The sequence below is a fragment of the Leptonychotes weddellii genome, chromosome 2 (genome assembly GCF_054177405.1).
Source record: "Leptonychotes weddellii isolate Sample4059 chromosome 2, ASM5417740v2, whole genome shotgun sequence".
Classification (NCBI taxonomy): domain Eukaryota; kingdom Metazoa; phylum Chordata; class Mammalia; order Carnivora; family Phocidae; genus Leptonychotes; species Leptonychotes weddellii.
In genome coordinates, this window is record NC_138370.1 from 129,013,179 (window position 1) to 129,035,121 (window position 21,943).

The 21,943-nt window shown below is 35.3% G+C and overlaps 1 protein-coding gene across 3 annotated transcripts in view; it reads left to right on the forward strand.

Annotated features, from left to right (window-relative positions):
• CENPC (centromere protein C) overlaps positions 1 to 21,943 on the forward strand; it is a 78,281-nt gene that overhangs the window by 20,325 nt on the left and 36,013 nt on the right. For all 3 annotated transcript variants that reach the window (XR_014143007.1, XM_081812320.1, XM_081812318.1), the window contains exons 8-10: positions 2,103 to 2,626; positions 9,864 to 10,055; positions 16,255 to 16,546. Coding sequence is in view for 2 of the 3 variants with exons in the window: in XM_081812320.1 (XP_081668446.1) it covers positions 2,103 to 2,626; positions 9,864 to 10,055; positions 16,255 to 16,546 (1,008 nt within the window). In the remaining variant the exon portion in view is untranslated. The remainder of the gene's footprint in view (positions 1 to 2,102; positions 2,627 to 9,863; positions 10,056 to 16,254; positions 16,547 to 21,943) is intronic.

Below are 21,943 nucleotides of genomic sequence, written 5' to 3' on the forward strand. Positions count from 1 at the left end.
CAGTCTCCTTTTTCTTTTCTGGTGACATCTGCTTCCTGGTTCTTGGATGGCTGTCTTCTTGCTATAACCTTACATGGCAGAAGGTGGCAAGGGGGCTTTCTGAGGTTTCTTTTATTAGGGTATTAATTCTATTCATGAATGTTCTACCCTCATGAGTCAATCACCTCGTAAAGGCCCCACCCCAAATACCATCCCATTGGGGATTAGGTTTCAGTTTATGAATTTTGGAAGTATATAGACATTCAGTCTGAAGCAAGTGTCAACGTTATTTCCTAAGGATATCTTCAGTTTGAATAATCTTGATGTTATGGAAGTCCCTTGAAGTAGAATAGAGGAGCAGATTAGAGAATTCTTTTATTTATTTATTTATTTATTCATTTATTTATTATTTATTTATTTGACAGAGAGAAAGCGAGCGCACACGCAAGGACAAGCAGGGGGAGTGGCTGGCAGGCAGAGGGAGAGGGAGAAGCCCGCTTTCAGATGCGGGGCTCAATCCCAGGACCCTGGGATCATGACCTGAACTGAAAGCAGATGCTTAACCGACTGAGCAACCCAGGCGCCCCTAGAGAATTCTTATTGGCTGATTTAGGAAGGCTTAATTTTTAAATTCTTAGCATTACTTCTTTATATATAAAAACTAACAGATATTATGAGTTATATACAGTAAAGCAAATTAAACCTATTTATAACAGATTGGCTATTTCTTTAAATGTTGAAAAGTAACATTTCTGTTTAAACATTCATTCATTGTTTTCTGTTTATATTGACTTTGTTTTTCATTAGATTTTCTAGAGTTTTCTAAGTATATAAACTTAAAAAACTCTACCTAATAGAAGATAGTATATTTCTTAGCATATATGTATGTATATGTATGCACACATACACACATATATGTGTATGTGTATATATGTATACTGTTTTACATTATAACAGTTATCAGGGATTTGAGATTAGGGAAGTAGAGAAGGCATTTTCATTTCATAATCCTTTTGTATATCTTATTAGTGAAAAGATAGAAAAAGCAGACACAATAATGGTTAAGCATCCTTACTCAAGTGGAAAAGGCAGAAACAGGAGTGCATATGCTAGATTCAGAGTTTGGATGTTTACCCTAAGTTTTTTTTTTTAAAGATTTTATTTATTTATTTGACAGAGAGGGATAGCGAGAGAGGGAACACAAGCAGGGGGAGTGGGCGAGGGAGAAGCAGGCCTCCCGCGGAGCAGGGAGCCCGATGCAGGACTCGATCCCAGGACCCTGGGATCATGACCTGAGCTGAAGGCAGACGCTTAACGACTGAGCCACCCAGGCGCCCTGTTTACCCTAAGTTTTTACTTATGCATATCTCACTTCAGTATGTAGTTTGCTTGAAGCTGTTCTTATAAAAAGGAAGGAAATGCAAAAGAGTCCATCAGATTACTATCCTTTAAATAATTCCTTCCTTCTCTAGAAAACTTTCCCAACTAATTGGAAGAGATGCTGTTTAATCCCAATTTGCCTGCCTTTCTAGCTACTTTCTATTTATTTCTATACCATGAATGCAATATTAAAACTTATTTGAAAATGTATGTGAATTATTCAAACTTGAAATGAATTTTTATATAATATAATTTAGTGCATAATTTAGTTGTGTTTTCTTAGAATATTAGACTTGAAGATGTCTTGGAAATAATCTTGTTTTGGATGTGAAGAAATCTGGCCCCTAAGAGATATCTATACAAACATATAATTAGCATAACATTACATATAACAATGGCATGCATTTTTGGACTGTTTGACAATGTGTCTGGGCTATGTTTAACACATCTCTGGGTTTCAACTGTACAGTATATATAGTGGGTTGGGGGGGCATTAAATTTTTTGATGTTTAGGCTTCCTTCCAGCTCTAAATTTCTGTGATCTCATTAGTGTTATAAATGAATATAATCAGGCATTATAGAAATGTAAAAGAAGAGGAGGATTTTCAAGGGTAAGGGAAAATTGAGGAGATGTGCACTGTTCTTTAAAAGATACATAGATTTTATTTCCTATATATTTTCTTCACAAAGCAAAGGTAAAAACTGTTTTTTGAGCTATTATTTATTATAACATCCTGTTTTAGTCCTATTGTTAGGCATATAGCAACTGCTCCACTTCACTCATCTCCTTCAAATGACCTAAAGTTGTTAGAGGATGAATTTATAATTGATGAATCAGAAAGAAGTTTTGCCAGTCGATCTTGGATTACTGTACCCAGAAAGGCTGGGCCTCTGAAACAGTGCACAGTATACCCTGCAGAGAGCTCTGCACTCCTTCAAAGTAAGAAGTCGAGAGAAAAACATCACAATGTATCACCTACAACTTTGACAAGTGACAAACATTCTGACACAGATTACCCAATAGAGAAATCTCAGCCCTCTGAACAAAAAAGACTGGGTAGGAGTTGTGCTTTGACAAATGAACTGGAAAATCATTATAGATCTACAAAATATGAAATGTATTATGAGAATGCAGAGAAATCATCTGGAAAGAAAAGGACTATAAAACAAAAACAGAGAAGAAAATTTAAGGACAGTGTACTTGAAGAACAGGTTGATATGGAACAATCTAAAGATAAAAATATAAATATGTCACGTATCACCCAAGGTAAGTTACAGAGAAATTCAGACAAATATGGAAAAGTGTGAAGAGATGATAAATGTTGATATTTCCAAAAAACAGATGCTGCCTGTGGGTAAGTGTTTTATATTAAGTATAACTGTGAACATTATTCCACCACTTTATGTTTTTGTAATATTTCTATTTAGCTTTCGGAAGTAGGCAAAGTAAACCTAAATTTATAGGCTCTTTTCTAGCATCTCTATTTTACATGTAATTCAATTCTGAGTCACTTGAGTTTTGTGTAGCTTCTAAGAAGATGGCAGTATATATAAAGGGAAGAGTGAAGGGAAAAGGCTTGTAAACCAGATGGTTACCAGAATATGAATAAGACAACATCATATATTCTTTGAGGTTTAGTAAAATACAAACGGAAAAAAAAAACCAAGATAGTATGGGGCTATTTTTTAAAAAAAATTTTATTGTTATGTTAATCACCATACATTACATCATTAGTTTTTGATGATTCATTGTTTGTGTATAACACCCAGTGCTCCATGCAGAACGTGCCCTCTTTAATACCCATCACCAGGCTAACCTATCCTCCCATCCCCCTCCCCTCTAGTATGGGGCTATTTCTTATAGGATAAAAATTCATCCTCTTCTGTTCCATCATTTACTCATTTATCAAACATTCAGTAAATTGCCAGACACTGTATTAGGCACTGAAATTACAAAGATTACTAAGACACAATTAATCACCATTAAAAAAAATCAATCTAGTAGTGTCTGTAGACTAGCAGATATACACATATATTCACAGGATGATAATAGAATTACAGAGAACAGTTGTCTAAGTAATATCTCAGTAGATCTTTTTATCTTGGATCATTATATTATTTATCATCCAAACTGGGACACTTAAGAATGAGAGGGGATGTCAGGACAGGAAGCATAAACTGGGATTGTCTCAGACAAAGTTGGAGTATGGTTACCTTCTTTATGTCATCATTGTATAGTGATTGAGGTTTGTAATGATGACAATGTCATGAAGAAAAGATTAATTTATGTTCTTTGTACCACTTTTTTTTTTTTTTTAAGATTTTATTTATTTATTTGACAGAGAGAGACACAGCGAGAGAGGGAACACAAGCAGGGGGAGTGGGAGAGGGAGAAGCAGGCTTCCTGCAGAGCAGGGAGCCCGATGCGGGGCTTGATCCCAGGACCCTGGGATCATGACCTGAGCCGAAGGCAGATGCTTAACGCTGAGCCACCCAGGCGCCCCTGTACCACTTTTTAAGTAATAGAAAAGGTAGTTATTCTTACAGAATTTCTTTAGAATAGTTAATGGAATAGAAAACAAATATGTAACAAATGTATTAGACACTTTATATGTGCAAAATATAATTTAATCCCTCTTGACAATCCTGTAAGTTAGGTGGTAACACTCAAGGTTAAAAAATACTGGCTCAGGATCTGTTGCATGGTTAGAGCCTATATTTTTTCAGCACTGTCAAGAAGTTTTGAAATAAGTAAAAATGTTTTCGATACTGATTTGAAAAAACTATTAACCAGAAAACTCTCTTCACTAGAATAGTATTTGTACCTAGAGGTCCTAGATGACTATAATATAATATAATATTGCTGATACAGAAGGGAGAGAGAGTATATATTAAAGCATAGTATTTAAGCTAGTTTTTATGAAAAGAAATTCCACTTCAATTATTATTCAATTATTTTAGCTTTCTTTTTGTATAATCTACAAATAGACTTTATATCACCTGAAATAATAGTTGTCAGTTTTGTCTGTGTGTACCTTTGTGTATTTGAAAAATTCTGCTTAAAATAAAGGGGGAAAAAAGCCACCTTTTCTATTTTGTGGACTTCTCTTGTAAATGTCTGACATGTCCCATATTATTATTTTAAAAAAGATTTTTATTTATTTGAGAGAGAGAGCATGAGTGGGGTGGAGAGGGATAGGCAGATACCCCACTGAGCAGGGAGCCCGGTGAAGCTGGGCTCTATCCCACGACCCTGGGATTATGACCTGAGCCGAAGGCAGACACTTAACCAACTGAGCCACCCAGGTGCCCCCCCATATTATTTTTTTTGGATTCTTTCCTTCCTTCCTTTCTTTTTTTCTTTCTTTTCTTTTCTTTTCTTCTTTCTCCCTTCCCTTCCATTCCCTTCCCTTCCCGTTCTTTCTCCCTTCCCTTCTCCTTTCTCTTCCCCTTTTCCTTCCCCTTCCCCTTTCCCTTCATTATTAGCAGCTGGCCTTTTTAAGAAAATACAAAGAATCTGACTAAACTGAAGTTATATTATAGGAAAGTTTTTTTTTTTCTTATTAGTCCTTTAGAATATTAATTCATAAAATTTGAAGGTACAAAATTTTGATTTATTCTAAGTTCTTAGGAAAAAACATTGTATCAAGGAAGTATAGGGGTGCCTGGGTGGCTCAGTCGTTAAGCGTCTGCCTTCGGCTCAGGTCATGGTCCCAGGGTCCTGGGATCGAGTCCCACATCGGGCTCCCTGCTCTGCGGGAAGCCTGCTTCTCCCTCTCTCTCTCGCCCTGCTTGTGTTCCCTCTCTCGCTATGTCTCTCTCTATCAAATAAATAAATAAAATAGTAAAAAAAAAAAAAGGTATACTTGAAGGATATTGTTTAATTATAAATGTTAAACATTTATTAAGTATCTGCCAAATTCTTCACACTGATTTTCAGATATATTAAATTCTTTATCTAGATTGGTTAGTGAAAATAATGTTTGATTAATTACCAATTGTATTTATTTTCTATCACTGTCATAACAAATTACCACATACTTAGTGACTTAAAACAACACACATTTGTTATAGATTTTATGGGTCACAAGTCTGAAATAGATCTCACTGAGCTAAAATCAATGTGTTGACAAGGTTGCTTTTCTTTCTAGTGATTCTAGGAGAGAATCTGTTTCCTTGTCTTTTCCAGCCTTGAAGTTGTTTATATCCTTGAATCCATGGTTCCCTTCTTCCATCCTCAAAGCCAGCAATGCCAGCCTTCTCAAATTTCCAAATTCTTTTACTTCTTCTTCCATTGTCCTTTCTGACCACTGCTTTTAAGAACACATATAATTAGATTGGACCAGCCTAAATAATTCAGGATAATCTCCCTATTTTAAGGTTTATACCTTTAGTCACATCTGCAAAGTCTCTTGCCATATAAGGTAACATTTTCACAGATTTTGTGGATTAGGGTGAATACATTTTTGGCCAAAATGAATATATTTTGGAAGGATATTATTCTGCTAAACATATCAGTTTTCAAAGACTAATATGAAAATGATTTAATTCCAAGGATATTTTTATGCTGAAGATATTTTTTCTTTAATTCGGAAGGCACTTGACAAATTTGCAATGCCTAAGCTAATGATTTATGTTGAGGCAGTGGACTTTTCCACTTCTCATGTCTCTTAGGCTTCTCAAACTGGATGTATTAGAAACTAAATTCTTCCAAACTTGCTCCTGCTTTAGTTTTCCTATCTTCATAAATGGGACCATAATAAATTTAGTAACTCAGGAAAGAAATCTGAATCATCTTTGACTCCTCTTTAGCAACCTGTATAAAGTTTGACTTTCATATCTGTTACTTCTCTCCATTCCTCTTGCTGTTCTCCTTGCCAAGTTAGAGTCATTTATTTCTTAGATTATTGTAGAAGTTTATGCACATACCCTCTGTCTTCTCTCTACTCTCCAGATTCATCTCCTGGGTTACTTTATAATGAATTTCTCCCAGTTCCATGAACAGACTACTGTCTCAACTGTGGGCCTTTTAAAATGCTGTACCTTTTGCTTAGAAAAATTTTCCTAAATGTACTCTGTCCCCTACCAACCTTTGTACTCAGTTTAAATATCACTTTACTTGATTATTACTCCCTATCCCAGTATGTTCCTATATATGCTCTAATAACATCCTTTTTATTTTATCAAACATAAAATTACTTGCTAAATTTCCATCTTTCCTTCTGGCAGTTAGACTGAAAGTTCCATGAGAACAGCAACTATATCTGTCTTATTCCTAAAATACCCCTCAGATCTTAGCCTTAGCAGTTATCTCTGTGGGTCATTGGAATACATTATTATTAATGACAGAAGTATTACTCTATTTCGGATGAATAATTTTGCTGTTTATTAAAACATATCCCACCTTTAGAAAGATACTCCTTTACATGTATATATGCAAAATTTCCTGTAGTTAAAGAAATGTATCACTTCTAAGTCACCTCTTTTTCTGGCCATTGCCTTACTTAGGACATATGTTCCCTCAGTTCTAAGTCAGCTCTCTTCACGTTACCATCTGTTCATATATCAGTTGTATCTTCTGTATGTGTTTTTGTTTATTAGTTTTCTAAATTGTTTGTCATTCAGTTTCTGATCTTCCCTGACCTAAAATTAGTTTCTGAAGTAATTAATTGGTTTGTTTTAGACTTTGATATTCTTTTTCTGTGTCACGGTCTGAATAAGTCTTTCACGATAGCATTTTCCTCCTGAGATTCTTTTCCCCTAAATCATTGTTCACATTGTTTTCTTTTTTTGAAGTTTATTCATGAACATGGGCAATTTCTGTCATCATGAGCACCTCTCATTTGTTAGAACAGTTCCTGAGGGGGTGCCTGGGTGGCTTAGTCAGTTAAGCATCTGCCTTCAGCTCAGGTCATGATCCCGGGGGTGCTGGGCTTGAGCCCCACGTCGTTGAGCTCCTTGCTCAGCAGGGAGTCTGCCTCTCCCCCTCCCTCTGCTGATCCCCGTTTTCTCTCTCTCTCTTTCTCTCTCTCAAATAAATAAATAAATAAAATCTTTATTAAAAAAAACAGTTCCTGAGGTACTTTTGATAAGGTAAGGGAAAGAAAAAAAGGGGGGAAATAGAAGAAAAGGAGTTGGAGAAGGGAAAGGAGGGTGGACATATACTGAAAATGATGCTCACTGGTGAGGATTCTTGCAGTTGTACAGATAATTCCTTAAACTCACTAATCAGTGGCAACCATGTTGAAAGTTCTCTTTGCTTTAGTGTTTTGTAAACTGACCCTTTATTACTTTCTATATCCATTCCCTAAAATATGTTCTTTATCAAGATTTGCTATCTGTGGTGGCTCTTCAAATATCTCCCATTCTCATCACTTCTAACATATTGGTTAATTCCCATATTAAGCACAATATTGGTAAAGTATATTCTTTCCTTTTTCATCAACTTTTCTTGTGTCTTGTTCAGATCATTAAGGCTAATGTTTTTCTTTTACTCCTTTTATAAGCATAAATCATTCTCTTTATCTTAAATTCAGAGTTGCCGAATCCTGTAACTTATTCTCAGACTGGACTCAGAGAGTTTTACTGCTGTAAGGGATCTTGACATAATTTGGCTCGTTTTCTATCTCTCTACTCCTCAGTCAAATTTACCTGGGAGAATGACTAAAACAGCAGAACAGTGCTTTTCAAACTTGCATATGCATTTGAATTCCCTGAGGATTTTCTTAACATTTTGATTCATAAACCTGCTTAGTAGGTCTCAGGTGGGACCCAAGATTCATTCTTTCTTTCTTTCTTTTTTTTTTAAGATTATTTGGAAGAGAGAGAAATAGAGCAAGCAGAGAGAGGGGGAGGGACAAGCAGACTCCCTGCTTAGCACAGGGCCTGACACTGGGTTTGAGCTCATGATCTGAGAGCATGACCTAATCTGAAATCCAGAGTTGGACGTTTAACCAACTGAGCCACCTAGGTGCCCCAAGATTTTGTATTTCTAAACAGTCTCTTCCGGGTGATACTGATACAGCTGATCTGTGAAGCATACTTGGTGTATCAAAAACGTGGATCCTATCTAAAATAACTCATGCTGGGAAGTACTTTTGCCAATTTCATTGCCTACTGTAACATTGGCTTCACCCTGAATTCATATTTCAAGCCTATGTGCCAAACACAATGTTATATGCTACATATAGTAAAGATGACAAGATGTAGTTTTCATTATAGCCTAATTAAACACTAGCTAATTTCTGATGCTATAATATTTTGATTCTCCTATTTTTTTGTTTGATTTCCTTCTATGTCTTTATTGATTACTTTTCCTCATTTCATCTATAAATTTTGGTGATTCTTTCCATATTCCCCGTTTAATAGTTTGTCCTTTGCTCTTCCTTTATATTCATTCCTTGAGAAAATTATTCCTTTGCTTTAGATATCATCTCCATCTGAATTATTTCCCCAAATTTACCTTCTTAGTGAAAGTCTGGTCTTGTATTTCCCATATTTCCAGGTTTCAACCTGTATTATGTTCTCCTTTCATCTTTTTAAAAAGTTCTGTATAGTTTCATATTTAATTATGTGGTTAAATATAATACCTGCTCTATTGGTCTTACATACTTTTATGTAGTTTGTTTACTCCATGAATATTTCCTACTTGATACGAGTTTAATTCCTTCTTTGGACCAGAAGTCTTTGTCTCAGTTGCTTAATAAATGATGGTTTCTTGATTTATTTGATGATCAAGAAAATTTTCCGTTCTGTCTACTAACACTTAATATTTTAAACCTATTTCTGAGTAAAAGAAATTTTCCATTTTGGTGATTGTGCCCCTCTTAACTGTAATATTTGTATTGAAATATCTTGTATTTCCCTGATTTTTTCTTCTTCTGGTTGTCAGCCACAAAAAACAAACTAGAATTGATTTCACCCTTCTGTTAGATTCTTTTCTTACCCAATTGTCGTGGTAGTGAAATGAGGTTACTACTGACACCAAACCTTTTCATTAGCTATGTATTGCTTGCCATATTCATTGTTTCTTTTCATTCTCTTTTCTTTTTTAAATTCTGTTAACAAAAATAATGGTTTTCCTTCGTATAGGAACATCTCTTTATTGAAACCTCACTTTAAATCTCCTCTTTCAAAAATTAGATTGACAAAATAATGATTTAATTCGAAACAGAAAAGCAGTGGTTACTTTTTTTTTTTTTAACTTGGAACATTGGTAAGTAGTTGGAAGAAGCCATATATTTTTCCTTTTCAGAGTGTACTCATTTTTTTGGCTGAGGAGTATGTTAGTTATCAAGCAATGTCAAAAGTTTATATTTAACTGACAGAAACAGATCTTATTGAGAACATTTGACTTAAAAAAAAGAGATGAAAGAAGCCCACAGAATAAATTTAAGATATTCCTATAATTGAGAGGTTTTTTTTTTTTTTTAACCTATTGTGATTTTCTGAAAACTCTTCAGTTCCATAGATTGTACATTGTTTTTTTATGGTTTTCTTTATAGGAAGCAAGAAAAATAGCACCAATGTTCCTTATACAGAGACTCAGAAAAAAGATAAGGAATATAAAAAGAAGCATTTTCCCAGTGGGTCCAAGAAGAATAAACTTGTACCTGAAGAAGTGACTTCAACTATTACAAGAAGTCGAAGAATTTCCAGGCGTCCATCTAATTGGTGGGTGGTAAAGTCAGAACAGAGTAAGTATTTTATTTAAATGATGTTCATTGAGAGCTCCAAAAAGTCATTCTATAAGAGGCTTTATTTTGATTTATACTCCCATTTTCCACAGAAAACCTAATGAGGACAAAGTTAAATTGGGTCATTAATAGAAATATTAAGTCAGTTAAGTGTGAAGATATTGGGCTCTACTATATATTGTATTCTAGATAGAGGGATATAGCTGTGGAAAAACAAATCCCTGCTCTCGTGAGACTTAACATTTGAGTGGAGGAAGACCAGCAATATAAGTGTATAATTCATGTAGTGATGGGCAATAAAGAAAAATTAGCCTGGTGGTGGGTATTAAAGAGGGCATGTACTGAATGGAGCACTGGGTGTTATACGCAAACAATGAATCATGGAACACTACATCAAAAACTAATGATGTAATGTATGGTGATAAACATAACATAATAAAAAAAAAGAAAAAGAAAGCTGATAAAGGATAGAGATGGGAAGTAGAGGTAGAAGTGGGGTGGATAAGAAGATAGAACAATGTTTTTGTAAAAGGTAGTAATAAGAGTCCATTTTGATCTTTCAGAGCATATATCTCAGAAAAATGAAGAGGGGAACCATACAAATAACTTGGTGTGTAACATTTCAGACCAAGGGAACGTATTTATAAAGGTGCTGATGGAACATACTTGGCATGTTTGAGGGATTCAAGAAGGCTAGTATGGCTAAAGATGAGTAAGCCAGGAGAGATGAAGTCAGAGAGGGAGGCTGTGATAGACAGTTTAGGCGAAGTGTATTGGGAAGCTACTGGAAGATTTTAAGCAATGAAGTGACTTGATTGAATCCTCTTTTAAAAGAATTATTCTTTTTTTTTTTTAAATTAAGAGACTTTTTAAGAAGATTTTATTTATTTATTATTTGAGAGAGAGAGAGAGTGAGAGAGAGAGATCACAAGTGGGGTGAGGGTCAGAGGGAGAAGCAGACTCCCTGTTGAGCAGGGAACCTGAAGCGGGGCTAGATCTTGGGACTCCGGGATCATGACCTGAGCCGAAGGCAGATGTCCAACTGACTGAGCCACCCAGGCGCCTCTAAAAGAATTATTTTTACTGCTACATAGAGAGGAAACTAGGGCATGGATACTAGTTAAGAGATTGTTGGAGGGAAGAGATGAAAAGTGGTTGGATTTGGTACTAACAGATTGGAGTAAGAGAGAACCAGAAATCTAGGATGACTCAGATTTTTTTTTTTTTTGCCTGAACAAATAGAATAAGGGAGCTCTACTATTTACTGAATGAGGGAAAGTATGAAAGAAGCAGATTTGGGAAGGATGTCAAGATTTCAGGTTGTAATAAATTAATTAGGTATCAATGTAGATACATTGAGGAAATAGCCTGGTAAATGAGTTTAAAGTTAGGGGAAAGATTTGGGAAGACATATAATTAGGGACTTACCAATATATAGATGATATTTAAAACTTTAGGACTGCTTGAAATTCCTAGTGATAGACTGAACCTAGAGAAGAAAGAAAGCCAAGGATTGAGTCCTGGGAGACTCCCAATGCCAGGAGTCAAGAGGGAAAGGAGGATCCACCAAAAGAAACTAAATAGTTGCAGTTAGTAAGGTTAAAGGAAACTGAAGAGAACTTAGGGTTATGGAAGCAAAGTAATGAAAGCATTTTAAGGATTGAGTGATGAACTCTTTTAAATACTGCTGATGGCTTGAAGTAGACGAGAGTTAAGAACTGACAATATAATTTTGGCCATGTGGAGGTTGTTGGTCACTTTGATAGAAATGGTTTCTGTGGAATAATCAAATCAAAGGCCTGACTGAAGTGGTTTCAAGAGTAGGAAGTGAGGAAGGAGAGATAATAAGATAAGGAAGCATAGAGATGTGGGGTCAAGGGAAGGTCTTTTTTTTTTTTAATAATGTACAAGATGTTACGTCAGTTTATCTGCTCATTTAAAATAACCATAGAATGTGGAGAAGGGGGAACCCTCTTGTACTGTTGGTGGGAATGCAAACTGGTGCAGCCAGTGTGGAGAACTATGGGCGTTCCTCAAGAAGTTAAAAATAGCTGTGATCCAGCAATTGCACTACTAGGTATTTACCCAAAGAATATAGAAATACTAATTCAAAGGGATACATACACCCTGATGTTTATAGCAGCATTATCTACAGTAGCCAGATTATGGAAACAGCCCAAGTGTCCATTGACAGATGAATGTATAAAGAAGATGTGGTGTGTATACACACACACACACACAAACACACAACGGAATATTACTCAGCCATAAAAAATAAAATCTTGCCATCTGCAATGACATGGATGGAACTAGAGAGTATTATGCTAAGCGAAATATATCAGTCAGAGAAAGACAAATACCATATGACTTCACTCATACGTGGAATTTAAACAAAACATATGAGCAAAGGGGAAAAAAAGAAAGATAGGCAAACCAAGAAACAGACATTTAACTACAGAAAACAAACTGGTGGTTACCAGAAGGAAGTGGGTAGGGGGAAAGGTTAAATAGGTGAAGGGGATTAAGGAGTGCACCTGTTGTGATGAGCACCGGGTGATGTATGGAAGTGTTGAATCACTATATTGTACGCTTGATATATTGAACTAATATTATACTGTATATTAACTAACTGGAATTTTTTTTTAAAGATTCCATTTAATTATTTAAGAGAGAGAGAGAGATAGCGAGAGAGAGCACAAGCAGGGGCGTAGGGAAAGAGAGAAGCAGGTTCCCTGCTGAGCAGGGAGCCCCAAGTGGGGCTCTATCCCAGGACTCTGGGACCTGAGCTGAAGGCAGATGCTTAACTGACTGAGCCACCCAGGTGCCCCTACTAACTGGAATTTAAAAACTTAAGAAAGACTCTTGAATATAAAAAATAAAAAAAAAAATAAAAAAAAAAACCAACCTCCTAGAAAGTTAGAGTATAAATATAGGATCAAGTCCTTGAATAGGTAAGGAGGGGACTGTGATGCAGTACACAGATGGAAGTAGGTTGGTAGAGTTGATGGTGAGAAGATGAATATGTACTCTTCTGACTTTTTTGTTTTCTCAGTGAAGTAGTAAGCAAGGCCATCAGGTGAAAGTGTAGTGAGAGAAGTGCTAGTGGTGTCTGAAGTTTCCTTACAGCAAGAGGATACAAAGCAAAATCAGAGAAGAAGTACATGGGCAAAGTCTGAAGGAGTCCTCTCTCAATGGATTCATACCAGAGGCACTTAGTTCTTTTGGCAATGAATACTAATGATAGATGTGTGAAATGTTACCTACTTGGGAAGCTCATTAGAGATTTAGAGCCCATGATTTTTACTGGAGGTGGTCACCTAGGCACCCTCTGCCTAGTAAGTACTAACATTCCAGACTCCCTGAAGGAAAGCAAGTATTTGACATAAATTGTATTTTTTTGTAAAGCAGTTTAGGCACACTAAACCACATTTATCAGTTAGGAAATGATGGGAACCCTCTGAAATTAAAGTTCCCAAATGCTAGCCAAGAGCTAACTTTGCAAGCAGGTCTTTCTAAGGATAACATTCTTAGGTCTGCTATGCCAACTCTTTTTCTGTACAATGTGAAACATTTATTGTTTTGGAAACATCTTTGATCTTTTAAAGGAGGTAATCATGAAAAAAAGAAAATCATACTGTTGACTGTGGTATTTAGATCCACAAATGAGAGTAGAATAAATATGGCACTACATCTGAGGCCTTGTTGCTATGAATTTTTGAGTCACTGGGATCCTTGATTGACAGTAGAAAGAAATATTCTTTTGCAGCCTTTCTTGGATTTTGGACTTAGATCTGAGTTTAAATTATGATTTCTCCAGTTTGGGTAAGTTATTTTCTTCAGTTTCTCATTCTGTAACATGATTACAAATCCTTCTACCTCATGATAAGGAGTAAGTGGCATGTAGTTAGTATATAAAACATTATCTACTCCTGTTATTGCTCTGAGGAACTCACCTTTCTGCCCCAGGTGCCTGAAACTGCTATAGCAGATGAGTGTGTAAATATATAGGTAAATAAAAATCTTACAAAGCCTGGATAAGTTTTCTAGAACTCTGAGACTTACCAAAAAAGACTTATGTAGCAGTCTTGAAACAGATGTTGAGTTTCTGATCAAGTAGGGAGTCACAAAAATGGAGGAATGCTTATAGATCTCAGAGTTAAAACAATCCTTCATCTGCTAGAAAAAGAAAGTCTGAAGCTCAAAAAAAGCAACATGGCTTGCAACCTAAGGTCATAGACCTTTGTGCTAGAACTGGAAAACAGTAGAACCCGGGTTTCCTGACTGTTGATGTAATGTTTGTTTCCCTAATAAGCAGCCAAGCTGCCTGTGGTAGATGTATGGCCCTACTGCTTTTATGTTGAGAAACGTTTATGGAGTGCCCACTGTGAGGCTGGCATGGTGTTAGGCACGGCCAGTACTACAGTGGTGCAAGTGAGTAACAGAATGAGAAATTTGAGGAGGCACTCGGTCTCAGGTTTGTGTGAGTTCGGGTTCAGTATTTGTATGACTCTCTGAGAGTGAGCACCTTCTTAAATTTCCCACCCTAGGTAAATTTTTTTTTTTTTTTTATGATGAGAACTTTTAAGATTTACTCTTTGGTATTCATTTTGCAATATATACATATATAAAGTTATTACATCGTGTACCCTAGACTTATACAGTGTTGTGTGTCAATTATATCTCAGTAGACTGGAAAAAATTGCTTCACCACAGTCCTGCCCCGGGTGTTAGGCATTAGGAATATAAAGATAGGTAAAAGAGCAATCTTGGTCTCAAGGAATTGTCAGTCTGCTGGAAGAGAAAGAGAAATAAACAGTTAGATGGATGATAAATATTATTAAAGGGTTGAGAGAGAGCTACTTAATTTAGGCACGGGAATTAGGGAAAGCTTCCTGAAGGATGAATTAGGAATCAACTGAGTGACTGGGTGGGGTGAGGAGGAAGGATGAAATGTTTCCAGTAGAGTAGCATGTACAGAGATATAGAGCTGAGAGTTTAACCTTTTAAAAATTGTTTTATCAGAGTTATTTGGAGGGCTTGTTAAAACACAGATTATTGGGCTCTACTCAAAGCTTCTGATTTAGTAGGTCTGAAGCCTAGCCTGAGAATTTGCATTTGAAACAAATTCTCAGGTGATGCTGATCCTGCTGGTCTAAGGACCAACAAGAGGGCACGTACTGAATGGAGCACTGGGTGTTATATGCAAACAATGAATCATGAACACTACATCAAAAACTAATGTTGTAATGTATGGTGATTAACATAACATAATAAAAAAGATTCACTTTGAAAAAAAAAAAAAGAACCAGTGCTTTAGAGAAATGCAGGTAGTTCAGTATTGCTGGCTTTTTTTGATTTGTTTATTTGAGGAGAATGTTGAAAATTTTGATTAATGAAGTAAATACTCTAGGTGTAGAAATAAATTACTGAAAATATTTGGACTTAATCCTTAAGTTACAGATAATCACTAAAAGATTTAGCAAGGTTGTCATGATCCAGCTTGTGTTTTCTTAAGATGATTCTTGAAGCAGTGTGAAGAATGGATTGAGGAACAACAAGGCTAGAGAAAGGGAGACTAAGAGGTGCTTTAATAATCCAGTTAAGAAATGATGAGGGTCCAATGATAGGCAGGAGAGCGTGAAAGAAGTGGATTTGAGAGGTATTAAGAATGTAGAAATGACAGGATTTGGGGATTTGATTGTGGATAGGGATAGGAGTCTTGGATGACTCAGATTTCTGATGTAGGTATCTGGGTAAATAGTTACACTTTCATTAAGATAGGAACTAAAACCAGAAGGTCAGATTTGGGGGGAGAGTGGTAGGTGAATATTATGATACCAGTATCTACATAGTAATTAAAGTTAAGAGTAGAAGGGTCCCTCAAAGTAGATAGAATGAGAAGCTGAAGCTGGAAGCTTGGGAAATAACAGGATCTTAAGGATGGCCAAAAGAGTAGTGGGCAGAGACACAGAGGGTGGTTTTGGAAGCTTGTGATACATTTAAAGGGGTTGAAAAGCTGCATAGTTTATGACTTTAATTTGAAAACAAACAGCCTATGAGATTGGTGTGTGTGTGTGTGTGTGTGTGTGTCTGTCTGTCTATGTGTATTTACATGTAAATAAATAATGTTGGTATTTCAGTGAACCTGCTAATCTGGGTAAACATTATGCTAACTTTAGGTTATCACTGAATCCTTCAGGTCTTGTTTATAGCAATTCTTCAAGAAGAAATGAATTGTCAGTGCGTCACAACAGTAGACGAAAACCTGCTGAAAAATCAAATCAATCATCGAAGAATATTGAGGAAAAAACCATTCCATTTAAAGGGCAGAAGAGAACTACTTTGGGCAGCTCAAGAGCACAGGAGTTTTTAAATACTAAAGATTCTGGAAGAATTATTGACCATGATGAAATTTCCGGTTGTTCCCAGAATGAGTCATTGGAAAATGATGAGGAAGACCTGGCTAAGAAGAAAAATCTTGATCATTCTGGGTAATGTCTGTTAGGTATACAATATAGTTATTTTTGCCATTCAGCATTTAATAGTTTGTCAGTGTCATTTAATCATTTATGGAGAAACTGTTAGCATAAAGGGCTCTGCAGTCTGGCAAACCTGGTTGTAAATCCACGCCCAGGGCAAAGTAGCAATCTGAATTTGTTTCCTTATATTAAAATGGGGAATAATATATAGTACCACAGGATGTGAGTGATTTTTTTTAAAAAAAAGTGGTAAAAACATAAAATTTACCATTTTAGTCATTTTTAAAAATGTATTTTATTTTTTAATTTCAGTATAATTAACCATCTTAGTCATTTTAAAAAAAATGGATTTTATTTATTTGAGAGAGAGAAGAGAGTGAGAGAGAGAGTGCATGAGCAGGGGGGAGTGGCAAAGGGAGAGGGAGAAGCAGGCAGACCTCAATCCCTGGACCCTGGGATCATGGCCTGAGCCGAAAGCAGACGCTTAACCAACTGAGCCAGCCAGGCACCTCTTAGTCATTTTTAATGTATAGTTTGATTTGCTTCCTTTTAAGTGAGGTTAATGTGATTTCAATAATTAGAAATACATCTTAATACTTCTCCCCCTAAGGTGATAATAGTTAACATACTTTGAGTGCTTATTATGTGCCAGGTGTTTGCTAGGAGCTTTCAATGAATTTTCATCAGTCCTAACAACCTAGTGAGTTAGGTGTTGTTCTTGCGTATTTTTGCTTATTGACATAGTATGTATTCTTTCATTTACTCAACAAATAATACATATTATATGTGAGAAACTGCAAGGTGTTAGGGATTTATGGGAATAAATTATAGTGCCCTAAAATATAGCAGTGTATGTCATTGTAGCACAGAAAAAAATCCCATACACATTCTCTTTTAACTTTTTCACACCATTTCCATACCATTTTCTAGGTTTACAAAATTATTTTAGGTTTACAAAAAAAAAAAAAAAACCTGATTCCCCCATGACCTCACTTAAGAAATAAAATATTATAGCGACCGCTGAAATCCCATGTGTACCTTTACTGAGCCCATTCTTCTCCCTTGTTAGCGATACTGAATTTGGTAGTTACCATTCTCATGGATATTTTTATACTTTTCCTATGTGTGCATGTATATATGAACAGCATGTGGTATGGTTTTAAAAGTTTATAAAAATGGTTTTATTAGTATATACATCCTCTGTGACTTGCTTTTTTTCCACAGTTCATTTTTGAGATTATTCATGTTGATAAATGATTTATTTTTATTCCTTTATAAGAAGTGGAGGTTGGCAAACTTTTCTTAAAGGGCCAGATAGTAAATATTTTAGGCTTTGCTGGCCAAAGGGCAAATGGAAACAGTTATGCCTATAGGTAAATAATCATTTAAGATGTAACCTTTGAAAATATACAAACCATTTTTAGCTCTCAGTATATAAAAAAAATCAAGTGGCTGATTGAATTTATAGTTAACATCTTGTATGGTTATATGAAAATATTTAGTTTCTCTCTCTTTTTTTGTACTTCATTCCTTTTTATTGCAAATAATATACCACTTTTTATCCATTCATTAAAGGGTGAGCATTTGGGTGGTTTCCACTTCTGCTGTTATTTTTTTTAAATGATTTTTATTTATTTATTTTATTTATTTCCAGATGCTACTGTTCCTTTTCTTCAAGTATAATTAACATAGTGTTATATTTTCAGGTGTACAATGTATTTAGTCTTTTGATAATTTTTCACTATGAAAAACCAGTAGAGGAATTTTAGGAATTAAAACTTACTAGGTTTTTTGGGAGAAAATAAATTTAAGCCTTTTCAATACTAGAATATTATGTGACACATACCACACACACACACACACACACACACACGCGCGTGTGCACACACACACGTGTTGAAATCAGGGAGGAGATGGATAATAGTATTTAAGCCAAAATCAATAAATTAATTTGTCTAAGGAATCTTCCTTTTTTTAAAAAAATTTTTAAGGCATCTTCCTGATTAGAGATGTTACATGAGTTACTTCTGCTCTCTGCATGTATCTAACAGATATTGAAACTTTTAACTTGTTTAAAAGTGATATTTTTTGCTTCTTTATAACCATGAGCATTAATTAAACTACAAGCTAACTTCCTTTTTCCCTACTAAAACCTGTTGGGAACAAAATAAACCAAACTTTAAGAGCTAGAGCACTTAAAGTGTAAGCAGTCTCCACTGAGTTTCTTTCATTCAAATTTATGTAATCACTTAATTTCTATATTATTTCTAGAAGCCAGATGGAACAGAAGCTCATTACAGTAGATTTCTTTTTTAAAAGTTTTATGAAGGGGGGCGCCTGGGTGGCTCAGTTGGTTAAGCGACTGCCTTCGGCTCAGGTCATGATCCTGGAGTCCCGGGATCGAGTCCCGCATCGGGCTCCCTGCTCGGCAGGGAGTCTGCTTCTCCCTCTGACCCTCCTCCCTCTCATGCTCTCTGTCTCTCATTCTCTCTCTCAAATAAATAAATAAATAAATAATCTTTAAAAAAAAAAAGTTATGAAGGATACTTCACATATCATACAATTCACTCATGAAATGTGTACAATTCAGTGGTTTTATAGTATATTCACAGATAGGTGCAAACCATCAACATAGTCAATTTCAGAGCATTTTCAGCACTTCACGAAGAAGCCAGTACCCTTTAGTTAGCATTTCCCATTCCCTCTTCCACTGCTCTAAGCAACCACTAATATACTTTTTGTTTGTATAGATTTTACATTTTGGATTTTGACCTGAATAAAATCCTATAGTATGAGTTTTTTTGTACTGGCTTCTTTCTGTTTGGATATTCACTGCCCCCCCACCCCCCTGGGTTTGAACTCATGATTCTGAGATCAAGACCTGAGCTGAGATCAAGAGTCAGACACTTAACTGACTGGGCCACCCAGGTGCCTCCTGTTTGGATATTTTCAAGTTTCTTGTTGTAGCATGTATCAGTAGTACTTCATTACTTTTTATGACTAAATAATATTTTATGGTATACCATGTTTTGTTTATCTGTTCATTCATTGATGGACATTTGGGTTGTTTCCACCTTTGGCTCTTTTGAATAATGCTGGTATAAACATTTGTGTACAGGTTTCTATGTGGACATATGTTTTCAGCTCTCTTGGACATATACCTAGGAGTGGAATTGCTGAGCCATATGGTAACTCTATATTTAAATTGAGGAGCTGCAAGACTGTTTTCCAAAGCATCTGCACCATTTTACATTTCTGTGAGCAGTGTATGAGGGTTCCAGTATCTCTACATCCTTGCCAGCAGTTGTTATTATCTCACTTTGATGCCAGCCATCCTAGTTGGTATGAAAGTGGTATCTCATTGTGGTTTTCATTTGCACTTCCCAGATGGCTAGTGATGTTGAGCATCTTTTCATGTGTTTATTGGTCATTTGCATGTCATTAAAAAAAGATCTTTTCAGTCTATTTTTAGTTGGGTTGTCTTTTTGTTTTTTGGTTTTTTTTAATTGTGTTGTTAGAGGTCTTTATATATTTTGGATACAAGTTCCTTGTCAAATAAGGGATTTGCAAATATTTTCTCCTATCTGTGGGTTGTCTTTTTTGCTTTTTAATGGTGTCCTTTGAAGCACAAAAGCTTTTAATTTTGATAAAGTCCAGTCTCTTATTGCTTATACTTTTGATGTCATATCTAAGAATCCAAGTTCATGAAGATTTGTCCCTATCTTTTCTTCTAAGAGTTTTATAGTTTTAACTCTCTTGTATTTAGGTCTTTCATCCATTTTGAGTTAATTTTTGTATATTCTGTGAAGTAAGGGTTCAACTTTTCCATATGACTATCCAATTGTCCCAGTAAGTGTTTATTGAAAAGACTATTTTTTTCCCCATTGAACGGTCTTGACACCATTATTGAAAATTAGTTGACCATACGTATATGAGTTTCTTTCTGGATTCTCAACTTTTTTCTCTTGATCTGTATATCAGTTCTTGGTCCAGTACTGTACTGTCATGATTACCATTGCTGTGATAAGGTTTGAGATCAGGAGGTATGAGTCCTTTTTATTCTTCCTTTTCAGGATTCTTTTGACTATTCTGGGTTCCTTGCAATTCCATATAAATTTTAGAATCAGCATGTCAATTTCTACAAAGACATCAGTTAAGATTCTGATAGGGATTGCATTGAATCTGTATATCAGTTTGGGGGATATTGCTATTTTAACAGTAAATCTATTGATCCATGAACATGGGATGTTTTTCCATCTATTGAGATCTTTAACTTATTACAACAATGTTTTCAGAGCATAAGTTTTACACTTCTTTTGTTAAATTCATTCCTAAGCATTTTATTTGTTTTGATGCTATTGTGAATAGAGTTGCTTTTAAATTTTACTTTTGGGTGTTCATTGCAAGTGTATAGAAATACAGTTGGTTTTTATATATTCTGCAACCTTGCTGAAGTCATTTATTAGTGTCATTTATTAGCTTTTTAGTGTACTTAATAGGATTTTCTGAGTACAAAAATCATGTCATTTTTGAATAGAGGTAGTTTTACCCTTCCTTTCCAATCTATTATTTATTTGTTTTATATTGCCTAATTGCCCTGGCTAAAATCTTTAGTACAGTGTTTAATAGAAGTGGTAACAGCAGACTTCCTTGTCTGGTTCCTAAATTTTAGGAGGAAAACATCTAGTCTTTCACCATTTAGTATACTGCTAGGTGTAGGTTTTTCATATATACCCTTTTATCAGTTGTGGCAGTTCTCTTCTAGTCCTAGTTTGTTGAGCGTTTTTATCATAAAAAGGTGTTGGATTTTGTTAAATGCTTGCTTTTTTTTTTTTTTTTTTGCATCTACTAATATGATGATGTGATTTTTTTTTGTTATTGATCTGATGTATTAAATTAATTGGTTTTTGGATGGTAGACCAAACTGCATCTCTGGTATGAATCCCATTTGGTCATGATGTATGTATAATTCTGTTTACACATTGTTAGATTTCTTTTGCTAGTATGTTGAGTTTTTTGGTTTAGTTTTCTTGTGATGTCTTTGTCCAGTTTTGGTATCAAGATAATCTTGGCCTCATAAAGTGAGTTGAGAAGTTCTCTTCTGTTTTTTGAAAGAGTTTGTGAAGAATTTGTATTATTTGAATGCTTGGAAGAATTCAGCAGTGAAACCATTTGGGCCTGGGGTTTTCTTTCTGGGTAGTTTTTTGATTACTGATTCATTCTCTTGTTACAGGTCTTTTGAGATTATTTCTTCTTGAATCAGTTTTGGTAATTTGTGTGTCTTTAGGAATTTATCCATTTCATCTAGGTTATCTAATTTGTTGATGTATAATTGTTTATAGTATTCTCTTATAATCCCTTTTATTTCTTTAGACTGTGATCGTAGGACCAAAGTCTGCATGTTCTTTA